Source organism: Aulonocara stuartgranti (assembly GCF_965226115.1).
Source record: "Aulonocara stuartgranti genome assembly, chromosome: 22".
NCBI lineage: Eukaryota > Metazoa > Chordata > Actinopteri > Cichliformes > Cichlidae > Aulonocara > Aulonocara stuartgranti.
The window spans coordinates 25,934,711-25,949,455 of NC_138957.1; the positions used below are offsets into that span (position 1 = coordinate 25,934,711).

The 14,745-nt window shown below is 41.6% G+C and overlaps 1 protein-coding gene across 1 annotated transcript; it reads right to left on the reverse strand.

Annotated features, from left to right (window-relative positions):
• Positions 1-1,731: 1,731 nt before the first annotated feature.
• On the reverse strand, positions 1,732-14,302 carry rnf5 (ring finger protein 5). Its single transcript, XM_082521725.1, has 6 exons — positions 13,881-14,302; positions 7,537-7,555; positions 5,304-5,416; positions 5,167-5,224; positions 4,961-5,072; positions 1,732-3,760 (listed from the first exon to the last, which is right to left on the reverse strand). The coding sequence occupies exons 1-6, from the start codon at positions 14,087-14,089 to the stop codon at positions 3,636-3,638; spliced, it is 636 nt and encodes a 211-aa protein (XP_082377851.1). The 5' UTR covers positions 14,090-14,302; the 3' UTR covers positions 1,732-3,635.
• Between the last annotated feature and the right edge of the window lie 443 nt (positions 14,303-14,745).

Here is a 14,745-nt window from a genome sequence, read left to right on the forward strand (position 1 = left end):
TCTGAAATATGTTAAAGGCAAACAAGTAACTTCCGCTACATTTCTGTCAAAGCAAAAGGAAAAGAACAAGAGTACTATACTGAAGCTTCCCAGCATAACGTGATGGGGTGGTGTTGTTATCATGTTTGACAGCCTTCTGGAGGGAAAGGAGTCTCTGCAAGAGATGGCCATATCCCAGTCTGTAGGCATCGACAGTGACATCAAGAAGGTCATCTTGGATGATGTGTTCTGGGAAAGAGTATCTAGCAGTCAGAAAATCCTCAAACCTATTGCAGCAGCAATAGCGAAGATAGAGGGGGATGGTGCCATCTTGTCAGATGTCCAGTGCCTTTTTGCAGAACTCAAAGAAGAAATCCAGACAATTCTGCCCACTTCCCTACTACTGAAAGCAGAGGAAACGGCTGTGGTCAAGTCATTGGAACAGCAGAGGGAGCATGCACTGGCTTCATGCAGCCAGTGCATGCAGCAGCATACATGCTGGACCCCAAATATGACAAGGGCATACTTTCTGGGGAAGAGATCAACGGTGCCTATGCGGTCATTACAGCCATGTCTGACCACCTGGGTCTCGATAAAGGCAAAGTTCTAGGCAGTTTGGCAAAGTATCGAACAAAGCAAGGCCTTTGGAAAGGGGATGGAATATGGCAGTCATGCCGGCACATATCTGCAGCCACCTGGTGGAAGGGACTATGTGAATCTGAGGCCCTTGCACCTGTAGCCTCCATCCTCCTCCAAATCCCACCATCATCAGCCGCCTCCGAGCGCAACTGGTCACTGTTTGCGAACACCCACACAAAGGTTCGCAACAGGCTCACAAATGTGAGAGTGGAAAAGCTGGTCGGCATTCGGGCAAACCTACGGCTCTTTGAGCCTGACACAGAGCCATCCTCAACAAGGCTGGAAAGTGACACTGAAGAGGAAGACTCAGAGTTGGATCCTGAGGAAGTGGACATGTTGTTGGATGATGATGAGGTCCAGGAAGAGTCTATTGACTGAGCAAAAATGAGAAAAGAGGATTGCTTGAAGGAAGATTTGCATGTTTAATGGGACGTTTTGGAGGATAAGTGGCATTTTTGAATGAGCGGGGTTACGGGATGGTAATATTGAACGCAACATTTCTGTTTTTATTCATCCATGAAACAAGTTATTGAAACATGTTCTATTCTACTGTACTTACAAATAAATCTGTTGAAAACATTTTGCATGGAGGTTTTCTTATGATTTCTGTTTATATTTATGCTTGGAAATAATATATTCCCAGTTAGTTCTCCTAAATTCCCATTAATTTCCATAATTCCCATTATTTCCATGGACAGTTTCCAATATGGAATATTTCAAAAATTCCCAAGCTTAATTTACCATGGAAATTTACCGGAAACTTTTCGGAAATTTACCGGAAATTTTCCGCCCCTTTGCAACCCTAGTCAACACACCTGAATCACATGATTAGTTCATTACCAGGCCTCTGGAGAACTTCAGGACATGTTGAGAAGATAATTTATCCATTTAAATCAGCTGTGTTGGATCAAGGACACATCTAAAACCTGCAGGGACACTGGCCCTCGTGGACTGGGATTGGGGATCCCTGGCCTATAATATGTGAAACATGTCAAATGAATCCCTTGTGAATGATATTAAGCCACAAACAGCATTCCTGTTACAAAGGAAAAGTCCCAGTTTTTAGCACAACACCCATTTTACCTCTGACTGCATAAATATATGACAGAAAAATAATGAAAAATCACAACAGGTCAGCTTTTAATGTAGCAAATGATCACATCTGAGAAGCTTTCAATAAATAACTTGATCATTTTCTGTAAGTTAACTCAGTTGTTTAATTGCCCACTTCAATAAAATAAAAAAAATAAAAAAATAAAAAAAAGACAACACAGAACGAGACCATGTTTTAATCTTAGTTCATTTTTGGTTTTGCACTACGTCTCCATGTTTCTCCAAAGACTTCCATCACTCGTTTTAGTGTCACATAAGCCTCACAACATCAAGTATTGAGAGAGGATGAGCCCTGGGCAACTATAGAGGACCCGCATTCATCTCTGACCCCGATATGATTGTTGAAGTGCTAAAGACCTGGATGCAAATCAGCGGAGCTCTGCTTGAGTCATTCTGGATTCCCAGGCAGAGCTCACCTTTCAGTGTGAAGTGTGTCTGAAGAGGGGAAAAATTATAAGAGGAAGAAGTGCTCATCAGACTCCTAGTAACTCACACTTGAGTGCAGTTGATTTCTGCATAACTGGGGGAGATTCTGATGTGGGAAAACATGAAGCATAAAGCGCTATGACTCCGATTCGTTTATTTTGGCCCATGTTTGACTAGAATATTCAAGAAGAAAAAAAACAAAACAAAACAAAAAAACAAACAAAAAAAAACTCAGGGGTCACTTAACACTTTGCACTTCACATTTTTAAACACATTAAAATGAATTTGTGTCAGTTACTCTGCTGTACAGTCAAAAGAACTACAAGCCTTGTCAAATCATCACATTAGCGGGGCAACAAAATTCTGCTTTCTCAGGAGGGGGATTATTAACTTTTTAAATCAAACGAGCTCCGAAAAGCAAGAAGCATCTCAAGACCCACATCTTGTTCTCTTTTGCTCTCCACGGCTGGTCCTCCAGTCAGAAATACATAAAAACAGCATTTACAATATCCATATGTACAAATACAGAATGTATACACACGCACTCAGACACATACAGTCAGGAAAAATCAAAGGACGTAATTTAGATCTGTTTTTTTTTTTTTTTTAATCATGTGTGAGGAGACCAAACTGCTGCTTTTCAATCCTGCATATTGATTTATTCTGCCCCCTTTTGTTAACCGTGCACCTCACACTCTTTAAAGTAGCTGATGTGGGCATGAAAAACAACCTAACCGGCCCATTTTCCCCCAAACACACAGGGAACTACAAGGAACAAGTGGTCCGACAACGGCACGCGCCCCGAGGTGTAGGGCAGCTCCGACTACAGACAGCTTCACAGTGCGAAGGCAGTTTTTGTTAAGACAAATGTTTAGAAGAAGAAGAAAAAAAACCCAACAAAACACAAAAGCATCCCACAGGGCCGCTTCTGTCTGTCGCCAATTCTACGACAACGTCTCCTCCCTGTATTCTAACCCCTCTCACACCCTTCCTCTCTGTGCTTCAGGAAAACCCACTTTCCTAAAGACTGCTCCACCCAGCTTTCTTCTTCTGCAACACTGGACACCAAAAGACGAATAAGATCTCGCGACGTAGCTCACCCTGATCATGTAATACTGCCTCTTTATGCTCTCTGTGCATCCATCTACAGCTGTGTGCACACTGGGAGGGCTTACTCGCCTTGGGGGACAGGCGCTGCACTACTTTCCAGTGAACTTCTTGCATAAATAAAGAGCAGGTGGAGGAGAGGGGTCCTGAAGTGATCTGATATAGTGAGGAAGAGAAAAATCAAACTTCTGTATTCATGGTCTCAAACACAAACCTCCCTCTACCCCCTCCGGTTAGAAAATGGAACGCGAGTGTGTGTCTGTGGCTCGAGTTAAGTGTGCGAGTTGTGTTTGCCGTTTTGTTTTTTTGTTTAATGCGCCCCTCCCTCTCAGACATCAATAATCACTTGTGTGTCCGCCACCAGGTCTGCGTCACACGCTTAGCAGCCAGAAGAAGAAGAAGATGGCGACGAACAGGAATAGAGAGTCTTGCCAGTTGTTATTGCCGTTGTTGCCATTGCCGTTGCCGTTGCCCTGGTGGTCACCGACGTACTGATCTACAGGAAGAGGAGAAGGATTGTGAAGTTTAGTATAGCTGTGAGTGTTCATAGTTTGTTCCTTGGGGAATTTTCCTTGTGCACCTCTGGATTGCATCCAGTTCTGGAGCAATTTTCAGGTTGCTCCTGCTCTGATCATTTCCTGTGCCAAACTGACTCTGAGCCCACATGTCTTTAGTCGTTTTCTTCTCCGTTCTAGATCTATTTTAACGGCCTGATCTGAGTTTTAGTTTTGTTTTTTGTTTTTGTTTTTTTTTTTGGGGGGGGGGGGGGGGGGGGGTAGTAGACTGATGCAGTTTTCCCATTGATAAAACGCGATGTGCACTGGAACATTTTGACCTCTAGAGGGCAGTGTTACTGCATGCTCACACAGCAAATTTCACATTCATGGTACAAACTCCTTAGTGGAAGATTTTGCCACTAAAAATAAATAAATGTATAGCTTTCTAACTCCAACTTCTGAAAAAAGAAAAAAAGTGTTCATTTGTATTCTTTTTGCTCCTGTGGTAGAAACGACCTTCCATACATCAGCACAAGAGAGACTGTGCTGACCCCCAGCAAAGAGAGACTGATGGGAAACAGTTTTCACTATAATGCTGGTCAATTTAAATTTAAAATAGAATCTATTACAAGTATCTGGAGATGAGTGACGGAGAAAACACGTGCTTTAAAATGAAACTATACTAAATCTAAGATGGGAAATTAAAGACCAATTAAACAGGTCCAGCAGTGAAACGTGGAGAAATAACAAGGAAGAAACTTTTAGGGTTTTAATCGTGGCTTAGGGGATTAATGCTGCTTAAAACCAATCATTTAGCACACTGATAACCTGAGGGCTTCAGACTCGCAGTCTTGTAATTATTCACACTGATGAGTCAATTTATTCAGGCCTGACTACGGATTTGCTAATGCTTGCATGTCCTACAACTATCATACGCATTCATGTGTAAATCCAAGGAAGAAAATCCAAACATCATTTTTGGATTTGCTAAAATTCTTTTGAGCTGGACTTTTACTAAACACACAGGCTCCTACAGGCACACAGAGAGCCTTGTTATACACTCAGTTTGAATGAATACAAAAGCACAATAATTAATATCTGTTAACGACAAAACTTTATATTATTTTTATTTATATCTCTAGGCTGATATTTTCTGGGGTTCAGCTGTAATAGCAGAAGACTTTATTTCCTTTGTTTACCTGCTCTGTGGAAGGGGTCATTGGCGTTGAAGACTGTCGTGAAGAAGCCGAAGGGGAACGCTCCGATGCCGAAAGACATGTGGAAGCCAGTGTCCCCGAAACCGCGGAACATCTGAGCGAAGAGAGAAACCCGGCAAAGAAGCTTTAATATAAGCTAAACTCAGCTTTTTATTTAAAAACCAGTGTGAAAATATAAACCAACTCACCCCGCCTCTGCTCTCAGGCTCTGTTCTCTGCCCCTGAGGCCGGGGTGGAGTTTTCAACCTGAAACAGCAGAAACAGTCACAAACAGACAGAAGCTAACAACCAAAAAAGACACACACACACCGAAGACTCTGCTCACCTGGGGTCCTCCTGGCTGGAGCTCCCTCTGCCGTACAGCGGGATTACCTTCTCTCTGCTGATGCCCGCCTTGCACACGGGACACTGCTGTCGGCTTGGCCGCGTCTCCAACCACTGATGAGGAGGAGCAGAGCAAGGAGAAGGATGTCAAAATGATTGCAATACACGTCACACAAACCGATCTTTATTTGCCGATTCAAGAGTGGAACCTAAGTGACGCTACCCACTAGGGCTGGGCCATATTATACCGTTCACGGTAATACCGGTATAATGTTAGGCAACGATAGGAAAATGAAATATCGCGATAGAATGGGAGTAAAACGCGCATGCGCAGTGCCTTTGTTTTCATACGCACATGGCCGATTGTTGAGTGAAACAGATGATCCAGAATTGGTTTGTAAAAATGGTGCAACTTCCGTGATGTGGAACTGGTTTGGTCAGATACACAACAAAGCACATTTTTTTGCAGAACATGCAAGCGGCCGTTCTAAGATGCTCTTAAATCTGGGAGTAATCTGGGTCCTAAACTCCGTATGCTTCAGGTGAAACAACACTGCAGCATCACTTAGAGTTAAAAACTGTCTAAATTCTTTCATCTTTAATAAAACGATCAGCATTGCTGCTTTACCAGGTGTAACTATAAAGTTTAACTTCCAGGCATCCATGAAAACAAAAGTTATTACATTTAACGGAGTTAGAAGTTAGCAGGAAGCTAGCGGAAGTTAGCTCGCTAGTTTCGCTAGTTACCTAAGCATGATATAGCATGTTCTGACTGAGAGATTTCTGAAAAAAATCAAACGTACACCTCTGCTATCACTTGCAACATAAATGAAGACAGGAAACTAAACAGCAGTGACGTTTGTAGGGTTACTGAAGTTGGGCTAGCTGGTATATAATGATGTGCTACGTGATCGCTAGCAACACAGCTATGTTAGCATAACATAAACAGTGAAGCTGGAGGACGAACACTAACACTTTTCCACTTATAAAAGTTAACGTGAAGGTTCTTCATGGTTAGAGACAAATGCAATCGCATGGCAGGATGCTGTAAACGGACCAAACTTCAGTCAGGAGAACAACTGAGATAATCCATCCACAATACGAGGTTAGTCATTAATATACTGCAACAACATGGGAATAGAGCAGCTACCAGAGAATTCAACATTAATGAATCAATGGTACAGAAATGGAGGAAGCAAGAAGAATGAGTTTAATAAAGTTTGATTTATCTGACTGCTTTGTTTCGCTTAATGTGCCTTATAATACCGTGCACCTTATGGTCCGAAAAATGCACACTGCAGTTTAATGTTGCAAAGCACCTCTTTTTAACTTCAGTGGATATTATATATGGTTATGCTCAGGACATGTCAGCCCATTTCTAGTGGAAATGCCTTTTGGTTAAACTTTCAGCAAGGAATTTGCATTTGTACTGTTACATTTTTATAAAGCTTTAATGTACATAAAAACCAGCTTCTTGTTTAAGTGAATATAAATGGAAGGTTGTCTTTTTGCGCTAGTAATGTTGTGGAGTTGTATTTTGTCTCGCATCAATTATATCGTCGGTTATATCGTTATCGCAAATTTTCAAATATATATCGTGATAAATATTTTTGGCCATATCGCCCTGCTCTACTACCCACTGCATTTTCTAAAACTTTATTTACAGCAAGAGATGTGAAGCACAACATGTTTACAGTGGTGAGCGGTGAAGGAAGTGGCAGTAAGAGGAGGCATTAAGTACATTAGCATCTTTAAGCTGCATTAAATCAACCGACAGGTGCAGCTTCCACACTGAGCTTACATCATCACCCTGAACTGATTGTGCTGATTACAGGCCTCCTCTCAGGACTGTGGACCTTCACTGAGGTCTTCCTCGCTGTGCTGTTAGTTTGACCCCCTTAAAATGAAGCCAATAATAATCCTGAGCTAAATGCTAGGAGCCCTTACAGACTGCTTCAGCACAAAAAGCCCCACCCACCTGCTGTCTGAACCTTGTGGGGGGCAGCCAATCAAAAAGAAGTTTACTTAAATGGAAATCAGCTTATTTAAGAAAGCTGAGGAGCCTCGTCAAGTTCCAGTATAATATAAATAATCATAATTTTGAGCTGTGAGTCAGGTACACTTTAAAAACAAATATCACAATTTTCAATATTGAAATTAAATGACCTTGAACTGCTTAATCAAGTCTCTAAAAACCCTGTAAAAACACACTACAGGAAGTATGAAACACTCACCTGATGAAGACAGGGCCAGCTGTAAAGAGCGAGAAAAGAAAAGATTAATTTACATTCTCACAACAGCATCTTTCAGTTAAAATAACAGACAAACCTGCTCCTCAAAGGTGGCTGATTAAAATGCTCCCTATTGTTTGCATTAATTGGCTTCATCTGTTTTCAAGACTGCGGGCCAGGCCAACCTGCTGCTGCATTGTGGGAGGGCAGGATGCAGGTTTGGGGAGATGCCCCAACACTGAGGTATTTTCAAGACAAACAGTTCTCAAGTGCTGAATATTTCTTCATATTAACAGCTTATAGCTACTTCAAGGCAAACAACAGAAACAGTTTTTGTCACTTTGTGTCATCCACACAAAATTACCAACCTTGAATAAGAAAAAACATATTTACAGCCTGGTACAAAAAACTAGTTGGTGGCTGCTGACAGAGGTGGATGTGCAAATACAGTAACTTTTGGCTTATGCATCCATCTTTTATATATGATCTGCACCACTGACATTCTGTCTCATTGGATACCAAAAAAAACAAAACAAAAAAACCCCTATAAATAGACCAAACTACCCACAGCAGACCTCAGCAAAGATAAGAGTCCTGGTGCACTTACATTAAATCACAGTCAATATATTTAAGTTAATAGCGTGAGTTCTTACTTGAAACTTATTCAGCTGATAAATTAAAAAAGTTGTTTAAAATATTGACCAGCTGTTTGTGACCTGATCAACATATTATACCATTAAAGATTTAAAAACAAAAACAAATTACTAAAAGTCTGATTTTCAACTTTCAATGCACCAAACTGCAGTTATCAAAACTACACAAAGCCCATAACTGTGTTTTTTGGGTTTCTTTCTGGCCTAATTCATGTGAGCACACCGCAGACAAATATTAAACCTATTGTTCATTTTCTTATTTACTGTCACAGTGGTGGATGTTCATATTAAACATGGGCAAAGGTTAAAATAACGAGGTCAGTGTTGTGCTGTGACTTTTACTGAAACGCAAGCTGAGAAAATGAACAGGAGATTGTCCAGTAATGGTTTCCCATTACTGTTACAGATCACACAGGTTTATCCACAAAGGACAGAAGCAAACCGTAAGAAAAGCTGCTGGGCTCTCAGCTTGACAAACTTAAACTATTTTTACAATGACATGGACAAGCCTGTGAAATGAAGAGGTGCTTCAGATTCCACTTGAAGCAAAGTTAAACCCGCTTCCAGAGACAACAGGAAACTGTGGCCACAAGATGCCAGATTTAAAGGATGTTGCAAACAGCAATGAGAGATGCTGTTTGAGATGAAAAGAGGGAGATCAGTTTCACTTCACTGTGCAAGCAGTGCTTTCCTTGCTTGCCCTGCTGGAACAGCACTCGCATTCCTCTAACCCCATTCATCTACTGTTTTAACCTTCTGTTTGTCAGAGGTAGCCAATCAGAAGAAACTTAGATTAGTTGGTTTAAAGATTTCAAGAATAAAAAGTATAAAACTTAAAATTTCTCCTTGAAGTGAGCAGAACATTTTTCCACTGGCAATATTTATAAAGAAAACACAATCAACAGATTTAACTGTACCTTAAGTGTGCTAGAAAGGTGAAAACAAATTTCTGTGGTTAAAGTTTCCTCTAAGTGCCTCAACTGTTTTCTGTTTGTAAATCCTTTCTAAACGCCAGAGATTCTTTGTCAGATAAACTGATAACGTTAAGTAACTAGTGCAGTAGTACTTATATAATTCTTTTCTACTCTAACCCCAGTCATGCAGGGGAACAGGCAGGGCTTGTTTTTGACACCATAACAATTACGTAACATTCACCGCATCAGGTGAGCCCAAGTCCACAACTTAATGTGAACAAACTAACAACCAGCAGAGCCAATCCATAACACAAAACCCTGTGTTAATCTGCAAATCTTTACACACATGCTCAGACTTTCACAGCACGTCTCAGTGTGTACATTGCTTTAATACCAGCTATCAGATTGCTGCTGAGAATGGCTTTCTCGTGGATACCAACAGCTGAACAAAGTGCAAAGCCAAAGTTAATAAAACAAACCTATCAGCTCTGACTAAGCATGTGGGCACACGTTTAGACAACCTGAAACTAGCTGCTTAATATCCAGTAAGTGGCAATGAAGCCAGAATGCAGACTATATGCCTCCTTACGGTACCACAGACTCAAGTGACGTCACTTGAGTCATTTTATAACATTAAAACAAGAATGCAGCAATTAACAAAACAAAAACCCTACTTTGTGACAGCAGGAAGGAAAAACCTTTCAACAGGAAGAAACCTCTGTCAGAACCAGGCTGACCAGAACCAGGCTGGGCTGAGGGGAGCGGGACAGGACAAAAAACGCACTGTGGAAAAGAGCCAGAGATTAATAATAATCCAATAATCCGTACGGCTCATTCCATGTAAAATTTACTTAATTTGGAAGACGTTTCCATCTTATCTCAATAGAAAACTGCGTCAGGCTGAACAGCAAGTAAACCAACTAATCCCGAGGCTCTGATTTTTCATAGTAGCGTTGTTTTTGTAAAGACTCTTGCGAAACCTTGTCCACACCTCACCAGATAAAGCCAGAAATTTCTGCTCTCTTGTTAAGAACGTGTTCGAGTCTGATCTATGCTTGTCATTAACCACTTTTAAGTTAACCATAAGCGTCAATAAAGAAGGCATAGGACAGTTATGTTATCCACATGAGTCACATCACATTAGTGAGCCTGAATAATCAAACACAGCAGAAACATCAAATAGAGAACTGCTTCCATATCTGTCAGGCTCCAACCTAACCAACATCTTTTATCAATCCTGCCATATTATACTGCACACCTGATTTGCATGCAAGCTTTTGTTTTTATGCTTCATTTCTACACTGTTTACACTGAACAATGTGACCTATAAGCAGAATCAATAATTGCACTGCTGTTGATAAAAGATCATCAATCACTTTCTAAGCAGTAACTGTAAAATATCAATATCTACAATATATAACTATTTTCAAAAGATCCAGCACTGCTTTACAGCACATTAGCCTATTCCCGGAAAACATTTCAAAGTCACGTTTACTGCTGGGAGTGTGCAACAAACCACAAACACACCGATTTAAAAACAGCCTCATTTCAGCCCCCAGAGATGGATGATGCACTGGTTTTCATCGCAAAGAATAAGACTGTCCACAAACATCTCAAGATACAGTCGACCAAAAAAATCCTAAGAACCACTTGTTGCATGACATGATCGAGGAAGTGAAAATAATACCTGATGCAGAAGAGAATCTCTGAATACACGCAGGTCAAACCTTTAGTCTAACGAGTGTTCATTTCAGTATTTGGATGATAGTCAGAGTTAGGTGTAGCATGAAAGCAAGGATCCATCTTGCTTTGCATCAACAGTTTAAGCTCCTGGTGGTTTGATGGAGTGGAGGATATTTTATTGGTACGCTTGGTATCAACTGAGCATCATTTAAACACCCCTGTCTACCTGAGTATAGTTACTGACCATGTCCAACCATTTATGACTACAGTGCACCATTTTCTGATGGCTGCTTCCAGCAGTTTAACACACCATGTCACAAACCTCAGATCATCTTAAACTGATTTCTTGAACATAACAATTAGCTCACTGCACTCAAATGGACTCCACAGTCATCAGATCTCAGAGCACCTTTGAGATGTGATGGAACAGGAGACTCTCATCATAATATGAGCAGGAACTGTGTGATGCTATCATATCAATATGGAGCAGCACATTGTTCGATATATGCCACGAAGAATTTAGACAGATCTGAAGGCAAAAAGGGGTCCAACTCCTAAAAGTAACCAATGAGTGTAGATTTATGTAGTGATTAAAAGTTGGTGGTTCCCAAAAGAGGGTTTGGGATGTCTCCAGTCAGATTAAGGAAAACCTAAATGTAACTATTTTATAATCATACCTTTATGTCAAACTCTTTAAGGTTTTAAATATCTCAACTGAAACGCGGGATTCTTTTCAGAGGCTTACTGGATAATATTAATGAGCATATTTATTTTTTTGATACATTTCTAATTCTAACTTGATGAGCTCTCATCCTGGAGGAGCAAATTCATTTGCTCTGCAGCCTGTGTGGACGACAAGTATGTTCGAGTGTGCGCTCACTCTGGGACTGTAAAGATGTCACACGCTCATTAACCTTGAAGTGTTAAAAGGAAATTAACATCTCTCACACATAAATCTGGAAGCTGCACAATGTATAAACTAGCAGGAGTCTACCGATGGAGAATCGGCCACACACAGTCAGAATGAATGCTCGGCTGATCAGGTGAAAGGCTGGGAGTTTCGTGTGGTTAAAAAAGATTAGATGTAGGCTTGCAGCGCTGATGCAACTTTAATCTAAAGGTGTTCTTCTATCCTTGCTGACGGTTTCATCATCGCCGTTTCATCAGGACTTCAGAGAGCAGAGGGAGACACGAGTAACACGGCAACTAAATTACATCAGCACGTAACGAGGGAGCCTAAACACAACGCTGTAAGGCAACTGTGCCCCTAACTGTAGGGTTGTTTCTACTGATTAACAGAAAAGGTTACTGATAAACAAAAAAAAGTTCAACCAAACTAAATTAAGCCTGACAAAGCCGGGCGAAGAGTGAGTTTGGTCCTTTTGGAAGGACCAAAATAGACAAACCCGCACCAGAATTGTGTAATGATTAGTAAGGTTCTTGTATTTCACATCATGCAATTTGTGCGAAACACTGTCGCCTCACAGCAAGAAGGTTCTAGGTTTGAATCCACTGGCAGCCGGAGCCTTCCTGTGTTGAATCTGCACGTTCTTCCTGTGTTTGGGTAGGTTCGGCTTCCTCCTACAGTCCAAAAAACATGCATGTGGCCATGGAGGAGTCGTAGATAAAGTGCTTGAAGTCTATACAATATGTATGTATGCAAGTATGTACGCTTAGCTGGGGTTTGTAGTCTAAATGAGCTCTTAAAGGCCTTTTTAAAACTACAAGCCACATTTACCCTCCTCCCCACACATGCAATGTTTCATTCTATGCCTTTAGGTTTATCAGGGTTTCTGGTTCAGTCACCTGCAGACTGGAGAAGCCAGTGGTAGCTGGTCTGCTCTAGTTCTTGCCTGCTTAGATTTTGCAACCCTATCAGAATTTTCATTTCAAATAAAAGACAAAATAAAAAGTTAAATTACAGGTTGCTCCCATCCTGCGGATGAGATGATATGATGGATCTTGGACAGTTAAAACACGTCTGTTTTTATTTTCATGTTTGCTGCTGAGCTTTTCTCCACCCAGCAAACGCCTCACCTGTGAAACCGAGAAAACAAACATCACAAACATGTCACTGTGTAAGCCCACACAGGTCTCTGTTGCCAAAACACACTCATCCAGCCTTTGTGACTTAAAACTACAAACAGGTGCCCTCTACGCTTTGACATCAGCTACAGTTCTGCTGGAAACGATTAGGATGACCTTCGGATTGGCCCTAATCCCACATTAACCTCAGCCAAGAGTCACAACTCATGAATGAAGCCACCACATCACTGAGCGTGTGTAAATATTCAACACAGAGTGGACTGAAGGTTGAGCCTTGTGCAAAGCCAGAGCCAACAGTGATGGAACAAACTAGAATTACAGCTGTTACCCAACACCTACTTTCAGTCTTTGATAAAACTTGTCAGCTATGTTGTTTTCTAATCTCAGGATTCTGGCTCAGCGAGGCCATAGCTACAAGGCGTTTTCACTGCCCATTATGTGCATTCAGCATATTGTGAACCTGATCTGAAAGCTGCCCATGATCAGCAGGGAGGTGGAACACAGAAGTTGATGTGTCACCGATCAAACCAGGCGCCAACTGCAGCTGTGACCTCTGACTAGGGCTGGGTGGTCTGACCAAAAACTTGCATCACAGACTTTTTAACGACTCGTGTGGTTTCACAGTACGCACTTATCTTGGTCTGTTAAATCAGACATGAAACACTGAGAACTGATAATAATCCAGCTATGAAACTGCTCATCAGCTGAGAGTCTGCGCTTCAATCCCAGACTGATTAATTTGAAATCCACTGTGGTGGTGTACATCTGCTGATTCCAGAAACTTTATTCCCTTAAAAGACATGAGATCACTCTTTAAGGCATTAAAAAGGCGGCTTAGTTCACGGGTTAAATAAAGTTCAGCTACATACTGAAGACAAACACCCTTCACAGAGTTATCTAATAGTCTCTTATCCCGTTCACAACCGACTGATTACCGGAGCGTCGAGGGGCGTGATTCCGCCGTTAGAAACAACCCAAAAGAAGGCCTAACAGGCGGCTAAACAAACCACACTAAGTCCGTGTTTGCGAAACAAATGAAACCAGCACGTACCAGAACAGGTGTCCGCACAGACTGATGACGGCGTCCCTGGCAGTGTCCAAGCAAATGTTGCACTCGAAGGTGGCTCGATCCCGCTCCCGTTCGCTCTCCCCGCTGCCGCCACCCGAACCGTCGCGGTCGTTGCTGCTCTCCCCGGCCGGGAACCCTCCTCTGCTGGCCGGCCCGCCGTCACTCGAGAACCGGTGATCCGCGGCCGCCATAGTGTTTATTTTCCAAACGAAGAAAGAAACGAAGCGAGCCAACCCGCAGCGGCCAGACCCGAGCTAACGTTAGCTATCAGCGGTAACGGTTGCTGCTGTCACCGACCGAGCCGAGGCTGCTGTCTCTGCCCGAGAGACGACTTCCGTTTCCGGGAGAAACAGGACGCGTCGGGCGGGCCTAATTTAAACTCCACCGCCACCATAATAATAATAATAATAATAATAATAATAATAATAATAATAATAATAATAATAATAATAAGAAGAAGAAGAAGAAGAAGAAGAAGAAGAAGAAGAAGAAGAAGAAGAATTACTGACACGTACACCTTCGTCTCTAGCCAATCCTCATTTCGTTTGTGGTAGGAAAATAGAAGCGATTTATTGAAACATGACAAAAACAAACAAAAAGAATCGCTTAATAGCTCTTTGGGAAACACAACATTCTGGCAAAAATGCCATTTTATTTCCGTCAAACTCTTATTTTTTGGCATTTTTCATAGACTCGGCTAAGGAAATTGTAATAAACTTTGTTGGGCTGTGAATAGCAACGTTATATGTAGGCACAACACTGGTTCATCCTTTTTTATCCTTGAATGATTCATAGCTCAGTGTTAAGTGGCTTAACTCACAGAAAACGTTCCTCTGAAAATAGTCAG

Excerpts from the sequence above, each read along its gene's own strand:
- rnf5 (XM_082521725.1), bottom strand. The coding sequence starts at position 14,089 with ATGGCGGCCGCGGATCACCGGTTCTCGAGTGACGGCGGGCCGGCCAGC. Across the intron at positions 5,073-5,166 it reads AGCCTGAGAGCAGAGGCGGG|ATGTTCCGCGGTTTCGGGGA; the intron begins GTGAGTTGGTTT and ends CTCTTCGCTCAG. Across the intron at positions 3,761-4,960 it reads TGACCCCTTCCACAGAGCAG|ATCAGTACGTCGGTGACCAC; the intron begins GTAAACAAAGGA and ends CTCTTCCTGTAG.